Genomic DNA, 19,668 nt, shown 5'->3' with positions numbered 1-19,668 from the left:
CCAAAGGCGGCTCACAAGTGCTGGGAGAAAATGGCCTGTCTCCTCATCACTGGGGTTAGGGAGCGGGTCAGGCTCTTTGGGGAAGGTGGTGCCTGGTGGCAGTTGTTTTGCATGCCATCAGCAACTCCACCAGGGTGCCCTGATGCTCGCGGCCTTTGCCTGCCAAAAGGAAGATGCTCAGATCGTGGCACAGAAGCCAATGGTACCAGGTCAGGCTGTAGGTGAGCATCTGATGGTGACTTGCAGGCTATGTCCTGCTGCTTGGCCAGATGCCGGTGCCCAGGACCTGCCTGTGGTAGGGCTGAAACCCTGCCAGCCCCACAGGTGAGACCCAGGACACATACAGAGATCTGGACCCTCAGGGTGGGGATGAGAAGATGGTTCAGAGAGGGAGCACTGAGCTGCGGTAGGGCATGAGGCACATTTTGGGATGCAAGGGACATGCACAGGACAGAGAAGCGGTTCCTTCATCACAGAAGCAGGCTGCTCGCACTCCGGGCTGTGCCAAAGAGGAGCATTTAAACCCGAAGTGGGCAGCTGGGGGAGACCCCCTGGTTCAGCCTGCTGAGTCTGACATGAGGAATGCAGCTACTGTTTGATGCACCTCTGAAAATGCCAGGAGGAAAATAGAGTGTAACTGCAATAAAGGAGGAGGGAAATCAGATGACCTTCAGTGCCAGGAGAGCAGCCAGGGCAGGTCTGGGCAGCGGTGCAAGGACAAACCTACAAGTGCTCCTGCACCAATTCTGGATACCTAAAGCCAAGGACAGATTTTAGGGCAAGCAGTAGTAAGAGGACACTTCAAGTAACTTCACTTATGGATTGGATCAAAGCACCAGGGGACAAAATGTAAGGATAAAATCTTTGAATGCAATAAATGGTGCCATCCCCCAAGAAGTAGTCTGAGAATTGTCAGCAGAGGATGCTCTTCCAGACCTGCTCTTGTGCAGCACGTGGGGATTAGCTCAGGAGAGTTTAGGACAGCTGTGATGCTAGTTGGTTTTAATTTGGGCATAAAGCAGAAGACATCCAGCATGTGGCCATTCAACTTCAAGGTGAGGGACTGTGTAAGAATGAAGAAACACATAAAAAACAAAACAAAAACAAAAACAAACAAAAACACAAAAAATAAATAAATAAATAATAATAAAAAAAAAACAGGCCAATCCCAAATTTCTCAGCAGTGTGGTCCAGAAAGCCAGAGGCCTCCAAGCTGCCTGAGAGCTGAAGAAAAATGCCATATTCAGAGCCACAGTGGAACACATACCGAAGAACAAAGAGCAGAGAGGACAGTCCCATACAGACCTCATGCGGCAGATGGGAAAGAACGGGGAGCTCAGGGTAAAGGCTGACACTGGAGAGCAGAAAGTTTGCCAGAAGGAAAGCAGGACAGCTGAATAAACGCTGTGGGGAAAGCAAGAGGGCTAGGAGCAGGCTCGAGGTGTGTCTCGCCAGACGTGCTCAAGCCAGCAGTTAAGCAGCTTGGCACATCTACGCCGCGCAGGAAGCTGGCTGGAGCTGCAGGGTCTGGGAGATGAGCAGAGTGTGCAGGGACAGGATGGCCACAGCGGACAGGCTGGATACCGCCAGCCTTTTTCCTGGGGGCGTTCCACCCCCACCTCGCCCCCCACGCGTTCTGTCCCAGGCAGGTGGGAAGGGCTCATAAATCAGAAGATAAATTTATGGCAGGGTTATCCAGAAGGGACAAGCTAAACGTTGGTCAGTCCCAGAGGAGCTCAGAGGTGGCCAGCAGCAGAAAGGGATGGGACAAACTGATGGACAGCAGGCATGTGGCCAGGGCGGCGTGGTCCCGCAGCGCCAGCCATCACGAGCTCCTCCGTGGGGAGCTAGGAATTTCCTCTTCCCAGGGAGGAAACGGCTCCTATTTTGAGTCTTGCTGGAGCAAAGGACTTCAATTTATTTTTTTTATTATTATTATTTTCTTTTTTTTTTTTTTCAGCTGAGCCTGAGTCAAAGTTGACCATTCCTTTCCAGGGGAGATGCCGAGCGTATTCTGGGAGAGGGGAGCTGACAGCCTCAGGGCTGCTGGAAGACTCCAAGAAAGCAGCACTGCCACGTGCCAGGCCCTTGGGCTCTGGCGTTGTTTGCTCTTGGTGTCACCTGCACACAGCTGCGGGTGTGCCCCCAGCAGAGGGGCTGTGTGAGCCCAGCGCCCCGCCAGTCCCCCCGCCAGCCACCACCATGCCTCAGCTGGAGACAGGCACTGTGCTAATACCAGCCCGACAGCACCGTGCCCAGCAAGCCGGTGGCGTTGTTCATGGGACTCTCCCCGAACTGTAGCCTGTGCTCAGCCTGTTGCCGTGCCAGACCCGGCTCTCTCCTGCAGACCTTGTCTCGCCTGGCCCAAGCTCAGGACTGCCCCTGCTCTCTGTCACCACCACTCAGCCGGACGGGAAGCAAGTGCCATTTCCCACACCCAGCTGAGAGGCAGAGACCTAAGGGCGAGCCGCGTGGATGAGGCATGCAAGAAGCATCCGCCTCGGCCCCATTCCCATGAAAAGCTTTTCTCCGTGCTTCGTCTGATATGTGCAGAAGTATTGATTTCCCCCTGGAGTGGATGAGTCACAGAGGAGCGGGGTGGGAGGGGGACGCCAGGACGAGCCGGGTGCCCATGCCTGGCGGAGGCCAAGTGGGAGGGAGTGGGCATTGCCCCAGGGAGCAGGCAGGGAGCTGGGCAACACAGGGCCCCAGCCTTTGAGGCCACCTCTCTCCCTGCTGATGCTGCACGGGGATCCCCAGCCCTGGGATAGGAAGGGGGGGTTGCTCCCCTCCTTCCCTGGGGAGGAGGTTGCTGTGCACGCTGCGGTGAGCTCTCAGCTCTGCCCCTGCTGAATGAGCGGCTGCGTATCTGCTGCTCAGGAGCAAGTGCTCGTGCTTGCCCTTCTCTCTCATGCATTGCTCAGCTCTTGCTGCCGATTTCCAGCTTGGGAACGGGCCAGGCCATCCCCACCATGCCGTGACTCAGCCAGACGAAAGCTTGCTGCAGCACGTGGGCAGGAGGGCAAGAGGAGCCGCCCTGAGAGGCGGCCAGGGCTGGGGACCTCTGCCTGCCCCGCTCCGCTCGGGGGGCTCCAGGTGTTGCAAAGCAGCACAGGGGAGCTCACGACGTGGGGAACTATGCAGTGCATTGGCTGGCTGGCTGCTCACGTGCTTTCCTACTGGCACCATGCTGCTGCCTCGGGCTCTGTGCGAGCACCATGGGGACCTGCCCCATGCTGGGGACCCATGTCCTGCGGTGCAGCATGTGGGAGTACGGCACGCTGGTCCCCTGGCCCTGGCTCACCTGCCCACCGAGCTGCAACAGTAGGCACCATCCTGTCCTCTCTGCATCGATGGGAAGGGTGCTGGTGGGCTCCAGCTCCTGAAATGCTTCTGCTGTGCTCCCCCAGCCAGGGGGAGCTCACCCCCGCACACATGGGTGGGTAATGCGCTCCCCACTCAGCCAAGCGCTCATGCTTGCCAGGTTTCCTCTTTAGGAAAATCTGGATTTCCAATTATTCCCACTCCCTGTCTGAGCAACTTGGGTCCTTCCCAAACGCCCACCTTCGTGGCTCTGCATGCTTCACCTCCGGAATGGGGATGCCTTTTGCAGACAGTGGTAAAATGCTGTTACATTGTCCCTTGTAGGATGCTAGCTGCAGAAGGCTCCCAGGGGATGGCTCCTGTTGCTCACACTGCCTGTTTGCCCCATGGAGAACAGCCCAGAAATCCATCTGGCATCCCCTGTGGGCATGGCGAGGGCCCCAGTTTGCCCCAGTGAGGAGGTTGGGGCCCCGGCTGCTTCGTGTGAGGGCTTTGCAGTCCCTCAGAAAAGGGTGCAAAGCCACCAGCAGGGTTTGCCGTGGTGGGTGGTGATCAAACAGGGCTGTGAGGCTGCCCTGAGCCACTCGTCCCCGACGCTGCAGCTGCAGGAAGGTGGCTTTCACCCCAACCAATGGCACATCAAGGCAGCCCCGGCACCGAGGGAAAGGCTCGGAGATCATTACAGGCAGGACTATCCTGCTGGTCGGTGGCTTTCTGCTCCCTGCGCTTGCTGCAGCCTCTGTTTTTCTGCACGGCCTCTTGCCAAACAGTGCCCTTTGCCTTCTCGCCCCTCACCACCCCCTGGCCCCAACCCTACAGCTCCCGCTGCCTCCCCAGCCCCGCACAAGCACCCGCTTCCAGGCAGTGCCAATGGCCGTGGTTCTCGGGGTGACGGCTGCTGGGGACACCGGGCGGCCGGGGACACGCTGCGAATGGCCGGGGACAGGCCACGAATGGCAGCTGCTGCGTGGGGCCGGCGGAGGCAGCGGGAGGGGGAGGCGGAGGCAGGCGCGGAGTGGCTGCCGGAGACTCCGGCATTTCCAAACCCCCCTTTCTCCACCAAAAGGGGGGGGAAACAGCCCAGTCATCCTGCAGGGTTGCCAAGGTGACAATTTTTGGCCGCCGCGCTGTCCCAGACATGGAGCTGGCGAGGGCTGCGTGCTGGGAGCTGGGGCAGCTCCTCCAGCCCCGCGCTGGACGGCAGCACCGGGGTGCCCCAGGACAGGGCCACCCAGCGGCACTGGGCCACCAGCTGTGGGATGCGGCCGTGAGGGAGGCACAGCGGGACAGAGAGAAATAAAATAAAATACCAAAGCATTGCTAGAGCTCGAAGCCTGCAGGGCAGGACAGCCTTGCAGCTGGGGCTTGGGAAGCCACGGCTGCAAGCAGCCACAGCACCGTGGGAGCACTGCTGGTTTCCATTTGGTCGCCTTTCGAAAGAGCTGCCTCCCTGGCAGCCGCCCCCCCTCGGCAGGCAGGGTTTGTTTGCCTGGGAAAAGATGAGCCTCATTAGCTGTCCTCTGTGGCTTTCAAACTTTAAAGCACAGCAGGAGGACATTTTATGATGGGAAACTGCTGGGGTGTCAGGCCGGCTGGAGCGGGGTGCGTTGCACGGAGGTCTGCCCGGGGGAGATGTCCCTGTGGTGGTGGAGAGCGGGGACCTGGGGACCTGCCGTCAGGCACAGCAAGGAGAGGAGGACAGGTGAAAGGTGGTGCGCTTAAACCCGGCTGTGTGCCGCCCCAGAGAACGAGCACATGCTCAGCCAGAGCCCAGGGGTTCGGCAAGGAGGAGCTCAGGGCTGCAGACCGCCAGCATCCAGGCACTGGCAGCGCGGGGCGATAACATCTCTGCTCGGGCTGCGTTACACGTGGGGTGGGACGGGCGCAGGTCAGGGCAGCCCTGCCGAGGCTCGCTCCTGGCCCTCTCTGCGCTGATAAGGACAGCAGGGCCAGCGCTGCCTCTCCCCGTGGAGCCGGAGCAGCACCTGGAGCAGCAGCCCCCGAGCTGCCCGCAGCCTCTCCCCCTCTGCAGCAAGCCCGTGAAAATCCGTCTTGCTTTGAAGGCGCCGCTGCTATCGGGAGGATCATTTTCTGCTTTAAACGAGATTCTCTGAGCACCTTGCCCCAGGACTCTCCCCCCGCGTGCTGCATGTCCTCCGGGCCCAGCAGCATGGCGACTCCTCCTGCAGCCCACCCGCCCCCCCGAGCACCCCGCGGGAGATGGCAGCCCCGTGGCTCAGGGCTGCCACGTGTCGCCTTTTGTGCGGCTCAGGTGCTGAGGCAGCGCAGAGCAGCGTCTACCTGGAAGAAAGGCATCCAGCTGCAGGAGGAGAAAGGAGCAGTAAATCACTCAGCATCCCAGCAGGAAAGTGTAAATTTAACAGCCCCGGCTGCGTGAAATCATCCTGCACCAAAACAAAAGGCAGCCTCGGTGCCTGCTCATCGCCCCCAGACTGGGGTCATGCTGGCTGTGTGAAGAGGCACAGCAGCAGCGTGCACCTCTGGGTGCAAAGAGCTGTGCAGCTGGAGGCCGCGCTTTGTCCTGCGGGATCCAAACCCTGGTTCAGACTAAACACTGCCTCTGCCATCAGTGAATCACTTCTAGATCCCCTGGAAGTTTCCAGGGCTTGGATTTCAGAAGCTTGCAGCCGCGGGGCACCAAAATGCCGCGGAAGACAAAGCAAGGTGTGGCGGGCTTTTTTTTTTTTTTTTTTTTAAATTTCGTGGGGATTACCCTGCCCTCGCCAGGCTGGGGCTGGAGGAAGAAGAAAGCTGGGCCGAGGGCAGGAGGCGAAGCAGGAGGCAGCGGCAGCCCTGCGAGGCGAGGCGCGAGGCGGCGGGCAGCGGGGTGCCTGGCCTGGTGAGGGGCTGCTGCTGCCGACAGCCAGGCGAAGGCAGGGCGCCAGGGGAGGCCGGTGGGGACCCCCGAGCCCCCCATGCCCCAGTGCAGCAGAGGGGCCGCTGGGGCAGGGCAGGGGGGCGCCAGGAGGGGGATGGATGCGCGGGGTCGCGCTGCGGGGACCCTTCCCTACCCTGCCCGCCGCGGCCCCCCGGGAATGCTCCGGACCACGAGCGGCCACCGGGGCCCGGTACCGGGGGCTGGGGGCGGGCTGAGCCCTCGGCGGCCCCAGCCCCGCCCCGCTCCGCCCCCCGGGCCGAGCCGAGCCGAGCCGAGCCGCACCGAGCCGCGCACAGGCGGCGGGCAGCGGGCACCATGCGCCCACGGTGAGCTCCGGGACCGGGAGGGGGTCGCGGGGGGGGAGCCGGCGGAGGGTCCGTGGGTAACGGCTGGGTCTCTGCTTCCCCCGCAGGTGTCCCCCGCGGCGGCTGCCGCTGCTCGGGCTCTTTGTCCTGCTGCTCCCCGCCGCTTCCCAGGAGCCCGGTAACGTGCGCGGGGCGCGGCGAGGGGGGGAGCTGGGGGGGGACCCGGAGCCCTCCCCGTGGGGCGCGCTCCACGCGCTCGCCCGTGCCCGGCGGCGCCCGGAGGGATGGGGAAAGGGGGAGCAGCCCCCCACCCCCCCCGACCCCCTCACACGGGGGGAGTCCGTGGGGGGCACGCGGGGCCGCGCATCCCGCGGGGCTGCGCGCCCGAAGCGCGCCGGGCCGGGGACGTGGGAAAGTCGGCAGGGTGCCGGCCGTGGTCCCTGCCCCTTCCACGGGCGTCCTCCTTGGAAGCGTTGCGAGCCGGAGGAAGCCGCCGAGATGCTGCACCTTCCCCCCGGGCGTTGCGGGCTTTCCCCTGCCTGCGGGGCTCGGAGGCTCTCGGGCTGCTCACGCCTTCGGAGATGGAGAAGGGAATCGGGCGCTGAGTCAGCTTCCCAGCCCCGCTTTCCCCACGGGGCACCAGCCGGTTCCGGGCTGCCCCAGCAGCCCGTGGTGGTCACGGTGAACTTTCCTTCCCCAGCGGGGAAGCTTCCCTCCTGGCTGCCAACTCCTGCCGTTGCAGCCGGTCTCCAGACGCATGCCGAATGTGCGGCGGGTGGAGAGAGCCACGGCTGGCAAAGGGAGCCCCTGACCCTGCCTGTGGCCCAGGGACCTCCCTGATGTGGTGCAGGTGGCCTGGGTGGCCCCCCAGAACTCCCTGCTGCTGGGGACGTGCGAGCATCCCGACCCAGGGCTGCTGTGAGGTTTTGCCTCCCCGCAGGGCTTTGTGCTGGGGGCAAAGCTGGCTCATCCAGGTGAAGAGAGGCAGCTGGGGTGTTTCCTGGTTTGTTGGTGCTCAGCTGGGCTCCTGGAGCTGGTAAAAGGCAGCCGGGGGCACTGGGCTTGCCTGCACGCTGTTTGCAGAAGCCGCTGAACGGCTGTGAGCAGTGATCCAAAACTGGGCAAAGGTGGCTCTTTGGGAAGGTTTGTGCCCCATGTTGAGCATTACCACCCCTCCAGCAGGCATTGCTGATGCCCTTCTCTTTCATCTCCCCGCCAGGCTGGGCAAGCCACGTAGGTAGGAGGCTGCCCAGGTACACGCAAGCTGGAAGTCAGACAGGCGCTGGGCTGTGAAATCGGTGGATTATTTGCTGGAGCACGGCCGTGTGCCATCTAGGAACGGCCGCCTCTGCTTTCAGCTGCGGCGTGCTCTGCCCTGCTCAGGTCGTGCTGCAGGAGCGTGGGGAGAGCCGGGGAGCCTGGCAGGCAGCGGGGATGCCCGGTGCTCCTGGAGCCTGTCTGGGATCACTTGGAGATGTTCTCAGAGTGCCCTGGGCTGGATTTCTGGTGCCGCTTTCTGGGGCGTGGGTGCCTGCCATAGGCTCCCTGGGGACCATGGGAACAAAAAGCTCCTCTTGGAGGTCTCCAGAGAGGCAAAATTATTCCGTCGTGAAATCAACTATTTTAAGTCCCTGGAGAACGTCCAGTGCGGCCGAGCTGAGCCGGAGGGCCCAGGACTGTTTTAACAGTGGTTATTCAGAGCAGAAATGGCTATTTATGCCCTGCCCACCCCTCGCCGGCGCCCTGGCTTCTGGCGCAGGGCTGGCCGGGGCTGCAAGCGAACCGAGGCCGCGTCCCCCGCCCCAGGTCCCCCCGCTGCTGCTGAGGCTCGGCGGGTGCACGGCGGGGTTGGGCGCTCCCAGGCCTGGGTCACGGCACTGGCCGGGAAGTGCCCGTTTCACCCAGCTGACTTGGCCACCTCCCAGAGAGGCTGCGGATCGGGTTTTAAAGAATTCGAAAGCAGCTTGTTTTTTTTTTTTTTTTTTTTTTTTTTTTTCCTTTTTTTGTTCCCTTTGGTTCAATGTCCAAGGACTGCAGGGCCTGTTCTGCCAGCCCTCCTTTGTGATGGGCTCCTTGGGAATGTTTGCTCCGAAGGCCGTCCTGGCACGGAGATAACCTTTCTGTTTATCTGCCTTCCTTGCAAATTTGGGGGCTTAGCTGCCTGGAGCTTGGCTTGGCTTTTATCACCAGATCTACAGCATCCCCCAGCGTGGCACGTAGCCGTGCAGGGGGCTGGCGTGGGGATGCCACCACGGGTCCAGTCCTGGGAATGTGGCGGGGTCAGGGCAGCTGCAGGGGGCTGCACGTGGTGAGGGCTGGCACTGGGTCAGATGCTGGGACAGGTCACCGGGGATTCTCTCACGTTGGGTTTCTCTGCCTCAGTTCTGCAGCTGGGATGAGCCAGGACATCCAGGTCTTGGGGTCGGTGGCAGGGAGAAGCCCTCGCTGCGACAGGTGACCGCAGACAGCACCTGGGAGGCTGAGCTGCCTCTGCTGTCAACGCAGCAGGTGTCGGAGCTGCGCTGCCAGGCTCGGTCTTGGTTTTATTTCCATTCTTCAGTGCTTTGTTGGTCTCCACGACTCGGATGCCTTGCAAGCACGAGCCTTCAAAGATAAAGCAGGTGCTGCGCAAAGAGATTTATGGCCTGTGACACAACTGCTTTGGCATCAGCTCCTGGGGATTTCTGACAGGTGGATCTGAGCTTTCGCAAACATTATTTTAAAAATTCCTTCCCCCGGGGGAACGTGCCACGGGCAGCGCCCGCAGGCGCCGATTTACCTTGGAGAGAACTTCTTGTTGAGCACCTGAGGCTGCAGGAAGCGGGGCTGCCTCCCTTGGAGCTGACGGGGAGGGCTGGGGATCTTGGACCTGCCGGTGCCACGTGTGAGCAGCACCTCTCAGCCTCGGCGGCACCAAGGCCACTGGGATGGGGTTGATCAGCGGGGGAGGATGCTGCTGTGCTCGGGGGATGCTGCGGGCTCTTCTCTCTGTATCAGCTGGCAGGGTTTCTGTTTGCGAAACCTTATCTCTCCGCCGTGGGAGCTGGTGGGGAGGGAGAGAGCCTCCGGGCCCCGGGCAGCAGCCAAGCCTGGGGACGTCTCTCCTGCGGGCGGTGTGTCTGTCCAGCCGCTGGACGGAGCCTCCTCCTGCCTCCGTCCTGAGAGACGGAGCGGCGTGACGCCGAGGCTAAGAATAGCTGCCTCCTGCCTCCGTCTGGAGGTCAGGCACCGTGGCGAGTCCCTGGCGGCCGGGTGGGGTGGCCGTGGGCAGTGCCAGGAGCTGGGGACGAGGGACGGTGCTGGCATCCTGCACGTGGTGCTGGGACCACCATCGCGCCCGCTCGCTGTCTCTTCTGGGGTGATGTGAGCGCGCAGACGGGCGCTCGCGGTCAGCGATGCCTCGGTGTCCTGCTCGCCCAGCCAAGGGGTGGCTCCTGGTTAGCCCAAGGACAGCGACCTGGTGTCCCCGTGCTGTCACCACCCGATTTCTCATCCCTCTCTGCCCAGGCTGCTGGCAGGGCTGCAGAGAGCGGCTGCCAGACTGGATGGCCCCAGTGTCGCGGTTCAGTTTGTTGGGGCTGGAAACTGTTTAAAAAGAGATGAGCATTTCCATAGAGTGGCTGCGCTCCCGAGCAGTTTTCTTTGCTTCCGTTGATGCAAGTGACCTTTTCAAGCCCTGATCCTAACTTTCTCTGTGGTTTTGCAGCTCCGTGTCTGGACTCGGTCCACCCGCAGCATCCTTTGCGCAGTGCTCCAGCTGGCTTTCAGGTTTCTGCAGGGGGGAAAGGAGCTGAGCCCTCGTGGCCCCGTAGGGCCATGGGTGCGCATCCCTGGTGGGACGGAGAGCTGGGCTGACGTGCCCCACGGCTCCTGGAAGGCTCTGCACGTGCCCTCCAAGCCCTGGAGAAGTGGTGTTTGTGCCCCGGATAGCAGCCTCTTTGGCATCGCTTATTATTTATTTTGGTCTCAGCTGCAATAACCTCTTCTTACACTGTTTATTTCGATACAGTTTGGGCGTTGTTTAAACAGTGAGTCCGAGCACTTAGAGAAGACAGGCGTGGAGGAGGAGGGATCCAAAGCTGCGTGATCCATGAGCGCAGAGCCCTGGGAGGATGCGATGATGTTTGTCAGCCAGCCCGGTTCAGGACAGCCAGGGAGGCAAGGAGCCGTGCAGGGCGCTTCCTTGCTGCACAGCACGGGGCTGGTGGCAAAGGCTCCCGTGGTGCAGGCTCCTCTCCCGCGCTGCTCTGCGCTGTTTGGGAGGACGGTCTGAGCCCTGACATAGCAATCCTAGCGAGTGTGCTGCGTCTCGTCCAAAAGCTCCATAGTTTACCAAGAAAAGAATTAATTCTGGCATTTCAGTGCAGAGTTCAAAGCGCTGAAGGAGACATCTGGGATTAAGTATCGGATGTGTATCAGCAGCCCAGAGGTATGGGATTAATAAAGCATTTTAATGATCTTCTACCGTATCTGATGACATTTGAGGAAGCACTGGGAACGAACCGATTCCAAGAGCATCCCATGCATCTCTTGGCTGCTCGCACAGCCTGGGGTCTGCCTGGAGGCAGCACCTTCTGCAGCGGGTGCCAGGCTGGGTTTCAGCCCAGTTTCACCCTGCAGATCTGTTGGGCCTGTGGGGTGCCCTCCCCACGTTGCCTTGTCCCCTCGGGCACCCCCGTGCACTGCGCGCAGGGAAGATGCACATGGTCGTACCGAGAGCCGGTGCTCCAGGGAGGCACTGCAGGCTGGAGGGTGGCACGGAGAAAAGCTGGCACGGTCCCTGGATATCGGGGCACAGGGGAAAATCCCAGCTCCTGGCGTGGTGGATGGAGGAAGGTGTGTGGTAGCAGCGCGCGTGTGTTTTTGGCTTTCAGCATAGGGCTTGATTGACCCAGAGAGTCCGTTGCCAAAGATGTAATTGAAGCAAGGAGCTGAGCAGGATTAGAAACTGGTTTGGGCGTCTGTGCAGTTACCGGGGGCTTCCAGAGCTTCCAGGGACAGGGGGGCAGCAGGGACACGGGGGCTGTCCCGAGGGACTCGCGGTGCTCCCGGCCCCGAGCGGCGCGGCCACTTGGCAGCAGCATCCCCAGCGCCGGGGCTGCCTCAGCGAGCAACATCTGGTCCGCAACATCCCGCGTCTGCCGGTCTTCAGCTGAAAAGGTTGCTCTTGTGGAATTTTTATTGCTTTTTTTGGCATTGCATCCCGGCCCTCTTTAGGCGGAAATTTGTCATTAGCGAGTTTTATTGTATTTCTGTTTTATTCCCAAGCTCGGCCGGCTGGTTTCTTCCTCCCAGGCCCAGGGGACTGAAGGATGTGGCTGTTCCCCTGACCCCGTCTCCAGGCTGTGGGAGGCTGCTCACACGCAGGAGCAGGCCGGGGTGGGAACAGCAGCCAGGGCACCTGGGAGCGCAGTCTTTGCACTGCTGCTGGCATAAATCCCCAAGTATTGCTCGCTCTGTGAGCCTGAACGCCCTTGAAGCCATCTCTGATTTTATAACTCACAAGTAAGCCACATGCCTCCCCTCCGGTAAACACCGTAGTTAAACAGATTTTATTCCCACCATCCTCGTTAGGCTGCAAGTTAATTGAGTCGGGGCTTGTTGACTTTGGGATAAACGGCACCTTTTCGATAACCCCAGATAAGCAGGCGAGGTACGGCCGACGGTGCCGTGTTCGGGGCTCTGTACCTGCTCTGCTCGGCGAGAGGCCGTAGCTGTTAAGCTGGGAGCCCCGGGAGCTCGGTGGCAAGGGAGGAAAGTCCCCAGCATCGCCAGCTGCTTCCAAGCTGGCTCCAGCCAAGTTGGCAGCATGGTAGGTGTCCTTCCCGCGGGGGGATTTGCCAGCCGAAGCGCTCCCGGTCTGTTGGAATAAGCACCGAGTGCCACGTTTCTGCCGTGCCCGGCACCACCCGCTGTGGGGCAGCCCCGTGCCCCCCGGTCAGCGAGCCGAGAAGCTGCCCCAAAGCTCTGTGTTTTCCCTGTCCGATGCCCAGCTAGCATCTGGTCTCACAGGAGGGTGGTGGTCCCGCTTCCTGCTGGCTTGCTGTTGCTCGCTGGGTCTGGGCCAGCGCTGGGGCTTGGGGACAGTGTCACCGCTCGCTGCTCGAGTGCCCAAGGGGACGGGGTCTGTTGGTGGCATCCTCTGAGTCGGTGATGCCACCTGGGATCCGGCACTGGATCTTCAGGCTTGGCTGGGGGCTTCTTTTGGCATGGACACACGGCTGATGTTCACGGCTCTGTCCCCTCTGGGAGCTCAGCCGAAAGAGTTAATGCAGGCGTTTGAGAGGGGCCCCCAAAGGCACCGCTGGAGGTAATAATCTTCTTTCAGCTCTTTTTCCCTCTTCCCCTGCTAATTGTGGCGCGGACATGTCCCCTCTCATGAAAGGCTCTTTTGTCGGCGCGTTGCTGGGCAAACCCCGGGCTTGGCAGCAGGCTGCGGGGCTGCGTCCGACCCTGCCGCAGGTAGCTCCCGGCGCGCTGGGCACAGCACCATCCATCCCTCCTGCCCTGCCCGTCCAGCCTGCCTCCAGCCACGAGCCTCCTTCCCCCGGGGCGGCGCCGGGGCCCCAGTTCTTGCCCCGGTGCTACCCGGGGAGCGGAGGGGAAGGTCAGCCGCCGGTCTAGACGCTAATCCCTTCGGTGCGGTATTTCGTCGCCCGCGGGTGTCCTGGCAACAGGATTAGTGCAGCCGTGGAGGAAGGACGGCGGCTGGGTCCCGCTCCATCGCAGGGCAGTGGACAGGCTCTGGATGTGTCTCGGTGGTCGTGTTGTACCGATGAGCCTCTGGCCGTGCTCTGCAGACCCCCACGCACCCCGTGCCGTGCTCGGGGCTCAGCCCCTGCTGCTCGTTGGGGGGCAATGGGATCCGCAGGGCCCCTCAGCTGTCCCCAGTGGGGAGCTCTGACATTGTCCCCCTGTAATCTGCTACATCCTCCCTTTCCTTTCCTGTGGCCCCTTCCGGGCTTTCTCCTGCCGTCCCTCCCTCTTTAATTTTTTTCCTCCTTATTTTTCCCCCCTGCTTTTCCTTTCCAGCTCTGGCAGCATCGCGCTCCCGCCGGGGGATGCTGATCCACCCGGCCCCGCCGTGCAGACCTCGGTGCCCACCGTCTGCCCCCCGGCAGCAGCCCGGAGGGGAGGTCTGGGCTGTGCAGGGCATGGCCCCAAGCCCCCGAGCTGCAGCACCAGGGCCTCATCCTGCCCACCAGCAGCAGCCATGTGGCCGTGGCTCTGAGGGATGCTGCCGTGCTGAGGGTGGTTTTGGTGGGGTTTCAGAGTGTTTTATCTATTCGCTCTGGCTGTGGACACCTGTTTGATTTTTTTTTTTAAGGCAAAAAAACGATAGGAAAAAACGTTGAAATGAGGAAAAACCAGTGAATTATCACGGTGACGCTGCAAGGGGGAAAAAATGTTGCTGTGCTGATTTATGGCTTTTTTTTTCACAGGTCACTGCTAGCATTTGTGGAATTGGCCTTGCTGCAGGAAAAACTGGTTTTCAGCATTCCCGTTAGGAAGAAACTTGAGTGGTTGTATAATTAAAATGCAGGAGGAAAAATCCCACAGCAGCTGCTCGTGGTGCTCAGGGCTTGTAGCCGCCTCCCGTGCTTGTCCTCTGCTTGCTCCGTGCTTGGCCGTGGTGCCCGGAGCTCACGGTGGGGAGAAGCGCCGTGATCCCTCCTCCTCTTGCCCTTTTCCTGCTCTCTCTGGCTCGCGCCACTCCCTCCAAAACCAACCAAACCAAAAAAAAAAAATCAATTTTTCAACCGGGGCAATGTTAATGCCGGTTCTGAGGCACTTCCCAGCGGTTTTTAGCACCTTACCTGAGCTGGGTGGGAAGGGGCAGGTCCCGTCCCGAGGGCTGGCCCCGGTGGGCTGGCACGGGGCACGAGGGGGCAACTCCCCCAGACCCTACTCGGGGAGCGTGCTGCGGAGCGGGACCACGCTGCTCCCCGCGGCACCTCCGGCCCTCCTGGGGCACCCCAGCCCAAACCGGGGGGTCCCGGGGGGCTGAGCAGGAGGCGGTCCCCGAGAACCCGCGGTATGCAGAGCCCGCAGGGGGATAATTGCCAGTTGTCAGCCGGACAATGGTGGCATTGTGGGGCAGGAGCGGGCGAAAGGGCCCCGTCTCCAGCGTAATGTTACTTTTCTATTTACGTTGCCATAGTCTGCGCTGAGAAATGGCCCTATTCTCTCTAATCCTCCTCTTCAGGCATGCCTGCTGGTTTGTGCTGTGGGTTTTTTTTTGGTTTTGTTTTAACCCTTGCTGTCCCTCGCAGTGACCGCCAGTAGGCTGCAGGAAGGCTCTGCCTCTGCCCCAGTCCCTCCTCCACGGCCAAGCTGGAGCAGCGAAGCGGCCACCAGCAAAACCAAGCAGCCTGGGGACCCCTTCTGTCCCTGTTCGGGGGTTCAGCTTTGGCTGGCATCAATTTGTCACTGGACAAATTAATTCCAAGGCGTCCAGCCCTGAGATGTACGTAGGCAGCGGGGCAGGTTCAAGGGCCGGGTGATGCTTTCCCCGTCCCCTCACAGGGGCTGCTGCCAAGGCTGCTCCCCGCATCGGACCCCTTGTAGCTGCCTGAATCCCAGCTCGCCAGCGGGGCCGGTGCCGAGGCCGTGCCAAGGTCTGGCGTGAAGCACGGTGACCTCGCTCGGCAGGCAGCCCTGGATGGGACGGGGACACGCCGCCAAGGCGCGACGTCAGAGCTCGGCCGGCTCACGCAGCGGAAACTTTTGAAAGATCAGGAAAAAGATGCCAAAGTCAGCAGCACAGACCGGGTATTGTCTGAGGAGCGCGGAGAGGTGGAAGGACCGCAGAGCAGACGGGGAGCCTTGTTCTTGTCCTGGGCTTCGGGAGGCTCCAAGACAAACAAAGCCCCGGCGCTGCAGGGGGTCAGCGCAGATACAAGAGGGCAGCCGGGCAATTGGAAGATGGTTGCTGAGGTGCAGAAAAGCCCTCCCCAGCCCTTCTTTTTCCTCCCAGTGCTTAGCAAAGCAGCACTTCTCACCACCTGGCCCATCAGCGGGAAGGGGAGGCTTGCTGCCTGCGTGACGGGCTGGCCAGCTTGGGTTTCCTTCCTGCGGGACGAGCGTGAAGCCAGCCCTGGGAAGCGTGGTTAGTTAGCTCTCGGGCAGGTTCTCCTCTCCGTGCAGCTGCATATCCCTCCAGCTGCAGCAGTTATTTCTTGCAGCAGTGTGGTCCCGCTGGCACCCGGCTTGTCGGAGGAAGGAGGATGCCCCATGCTGTACCGCTGTCGTAGCTCTGGGCACGGCGTCGTTTGGCAGCTCTCCTGGTTTTTGCGTGTCAAACCCGCTTGTGTGCAATGCGGAGGGGTCTTGGCTGTGCCGCTGTTCTCCTCTACACCGAAGTCCTGAAAACAGCTGGGGACGGGGAGCTTGTGGCTTTCGTCGGGCACCCTTTGGCGCTGCTCTGCGACATCGGAGAGGTGACCGGGGTGCCCTTGTGGGTGCATGGGGATGCATTCCCGGGAGCCATGTCCTGACATCTCAGGCTTCATTTCCTTCACGTCTGTGTGATGCTGGAAGACTTTGAGCTCTGGGGCACACGCGGACGTGCAGCTCCCACCTGTGTGGCTCTTCCTCGGCGTCTCAGCTTTGCTTTCTGCAAACGAGCCCGCTGCAATGGCACCGAGTCAGCTCGCAAGCCCCTGCCCTTCTCTCCCCTCTGCAGAGGTCTCCCTGCTCTGTATTTCCAGGTAAACAGGTGCCTGGGAGCAGTGCTGGGTGAGAAATGATACCCCCATCACCAAGACGCTATCCTGGGGGGAGTCATGAGCGCTGCTGACTGCTGGAGCCCCTCAGCTGCTGGTGCTGGGGCAGGAATGCCAGGAACGTGATCATGATTTGAGGCTTCCCAGGAGGTCGGGCGGAGGAGCCGCAGCCTCCTGGCCGTGCTGTGGGGGGGGGGATGCTGCGTGCCCCCCGCCGGGGCATGGGGGAGTTGATGCTGGCCGCTGGTGGTAAAGTGGGTGAAGGCAGTGCTGGCTTCGAGGCGGTTTGGGGCCCGGGTGGCTCTGCAGCTCCCCTCCTCCAGGGAGCAATTTGTCTGCAAGGTGATGTATTGCCACGAGGGAGTGGGGCACATTCCTTCCCTCGCCTCCCCTGCCTTATCTCCCGGCTGTCGGGCGGCCCGGAGTGATGGGAAGCAGAGCCGGTGCCCCCCCGTCCTGCGCCCCGCTGGCTGTCGGATAAACCAGGATGTGGGGGCAAAAGGGAGCTGCCCCTGCATCGCCACCCTCCCCTCGGACCGGGGGCTCCTGGTCTTTGCTGGAGGGTCACGAGGCCCCCGTGAGCTGGCTGGGGTCGCAGCAGGAGGCGCGGGACGCCAGGGCCAGGCTCGGGGCACGTTGGAGGTGTGCGGGTGCCCTGCTCGGGGTGAGTCCCCGTGCCGCAGCGCGCCTGGGCTGCCGGCCTGCTAACACCGAGGAGGTTGTTATCCCTGGGATGGTTTGATTGCTCCCCCAGGCAGTTGTGACATTTTAATGGTTTATCTTATCGAGGAATTCGCCGGGAGGAAGTTTCTGTCTCCCCATGAGTAAATGTTTAGGAACGCTGCGGTCCCGGGGGCTCGGCGGTGCGGCGTGGCTGGGGGAGGCCGGTCCCAGCAGAAATGTCCTCCCGCAGCCACCACCTGCGTCACCGCCTGGTGGCCTGGCGGCTGCTGTCACGCACGCTGCCTCGGGGGCTGCACTTGCAACCATGCGGCACCCCTTTCCACCATGAAATCACTGCTGCACCGAGTTCGTCTCGGCCACTTTGTTGCCGAGTCACTTTGTGCTTGGTTTTGTCCCAAAGCCAGCCCCAGGTCCCCGGCGAGGGGCAGCGTGCTGCGCGGGGGGTGTGCGCGTCCCGGCCCCTGGCACAGCTGTGTCCTGCCGTCCGTCCGTCCCTCCACATGGGAGGTCAGCGGGATGTGGCAATATCCTCGGGCCTCTTGCGCGTGTGTCCCGATGAGTGCCTTTTAACTGCTGTTTGTGTTTTCGGATGAGGAAGAGATTAAAATCCCAAACATCAATAGGATTTAAAGATACCATCTGCCTCTGACAGTTGCCGACTTTTTTCTGCTTGGTGCGTAAGTGCTCCCGCCCCCAGCGTTCCTGCCGGGCCGGCACCGAGGTTTCGTCCCTTCCCCGGCAGCCCTCACGTGGAGGAGGTGGGCGGACGGGGCAGCACCGCCGTGTGCCCTTCCTTCCACAGCGGGGTGCCGGGTACCCACGCCTGCCGTGCCGCGCAGGGAGCTTTCTCAGAGGTTAGCTGGCCCAGCTGTTCGGCAGCCACGGTTTTTCCCAGCCAACTGCTCCGTCTCGTGGCTCGCTCCGCTGCGTTTTGTGCCCTTTGGAGCCGGGTGCTTTCTCATGCCTTGCGTTGGGAGCACGCAGCGGCGCTGCTGTCGCCGCCCCGTGTTAGGTGGGTGAGCTTTCTGCAGGCTAACAAAGGGGCCTGCTGTAACACGAGGGCAGGCTTCGGAAAGGTTGCAGGGCTGCGGCGTGTCGGCATGAGGCAGCTTCGGCATCCCGGGGCTGAGCTGTGCAGGGGGCTGGTGGAGGAGGTGGGGCAGCCTCACGGCCCCACGGGTGCCCCAGCAGCAGGGTGCGCACCCTGAAACCAGCAAAACGTTTGGCGCTGCAGAAAGGGGGCTGGTGGGGGCTGTTATCCTGAGCCCCTCCACTTATGCATCCCTAGCACAAGCTTGGTGTGTGTGGCGGGGAGGAGGAAGGTAACTCCTCATCCTCCACCAGGAGCAACCCCAGGTGCCCTCCCTGCTGGTCCTGGTGGGGCACGGAGCCGTGCTGCTGCCAGGACAGCTGCCAGAGCATCCCACAGCGCTTCTCTGAGGGGGCTGGGGGCGTTCTGAGCAGGAGTCAAAAGCAAGAGAAAGGCCCGGGGAGGGGAGGAAGGAAGCTGCGGGTGAGGGGGGATCAGGTTGCCCCACCAGCTCTGCCCGGGCTTGCTCTGCTAAAAATGCCGGTGGCCTTCAGTCCCGGTGCGCGAGGTGCTCGCTGGGGCAGCGGCACCCGGAGGGGGCTCGTCCTGCCCCAGCTGCGGGGTCGGGTCTGCAGCTGGAGGGCTGGGGGGAGCCTCGGGGTCCCTCTCTGCGGTGTCGCCTCCGCGCTCTGCTCGGACCGGGGGCTCCCTCTGCTGTCTGTCCATCCGCCTGCCTGTCCGTCCGTCCGTCTGTGCTCAGCTTGTGGTGGGGAGCCCGCGGGGAGGAGCGACACCACGGGGACCTGCTGGGTGTCCTCGTGTCCCCAGCAGCCACCCGGACCCGCAGGATGGGGTCTGCTGCGCTCCCTGTCCCGTCCCATCCCGCAGCCCTCCGGGGCGAGAGCTCAAAGCGCTGTGGCAGGAGGCACCACCAAGCCCCGTGCGCTGCAGCACCAGCGCAGCAAAAGCAAATATTTTCCTGGCCGGGTCCCCTATCCCCTGCCACAGCCCCGGTGCCCCGGGGTTGCTGGAAACCCGCTGGCTCAGCCCCGTGCCCCAGTGCCCTGCTCCAAACATGGTTATTGGTTAACCACGGGTGAGGAACTGCAGGTTGGAAGCCAGGGGGACGGGCTCTCCGGGCTTTCTCCCCCTGTGCACGCTGCGTCCCTGCTCCCAGCCCGAGGATCCGCGCTGCGGCTGCGTGCTTGGTGCGCCCCGGCACGGTGCCACCCCCCGCCAGCCCCGAAATGCCCCCGGCGGAGGTGAGGCGGCTTGCCGGGGCTTGTGGTGCTCCTGCCCGGCGTTCTGCCTGCTGCGCATCTCCAGAGCCTTGCTCCTGCCCTCTGCCTCCTGCCTTGGGGGAGCGGCCACGGGAAATGGAGCCCGCATCCCCCCTGTGCGGGGCAGCGTGCGCGGTGCATTCCTCGGCTGCGCCCGCGCCCCCTCAACAACCCCTTTGTGGCAAAACTGAATCCCTCCATTGTCGAGCAGCCTAAAAGGGCTGTTTCTCTGCATAGCCCAGCACGGATTCCGGGGCTTTTCCTCGCCGACCGCCTCTGCGTTGGGCCCCTGCGAGGCTGGGGCAGAAAGGCTGCTGAGCCTGGCGTTTCCACATGTCCCTCCTGCAGGGGTGGGAGGAGGGCGGCAGCACACGGCATCCCCCGGCCCTGACTCACCAGCGTGAGAAAGGGATTTGGGCTC

At 62.2% G+C, this 19,668-nt stretch overlaps 1 protein-coding gene across 1 annotated transcript in view; it reads left to right on the top strand.

Moving 5' to 3' along the window:
- The first annotated feature begins 6,407 nt into the window (after positions 1-6,407).
- COL18A1 (collagen type XVIII alpha 1 chain) overlaps positions 6,408-19,668 on the top strand; it is a 30,903-nt gene continuing 17,642 nt past the window's right edge. The window contains exons 1-2 of the mRNA XM_035331621.1: positions 6,408-6,549; positions 6,636-6,706. Of these exons, the coding sequence (XP_035187512.1) occupies positions 6,539-6,549; positions 6,636-6,706 (82 nt within the window). The 5' untranslated portion in view covers positions 6,408-6,538. The remainder of the gene's footprint in view (positions 6,550-6,635; positions 6,707-19,668) is intronic.

The sequence above is a fragment of the Oxyura jamaicensis genome, chromosome 7, assembly GCF_011077185.1.
Source record: "Oxyura jamaicensis isolate SHBP4307 breed ruddy duck chromosome 7, BPBGC_Ojam_1.0, whole genome shotgun sequence".
Lineage (NCBI taxonomy): Eukaryota > Metazoa > Chordata > Aves > Anseriformes > Anatidae > Oxyura > Oxyura jamaicensis.
The sequence above is the reverse complement of the archived record's forward strand: the minus strand, read 5'-3'. Positions and strand labels throughout refer to the sequence as shown.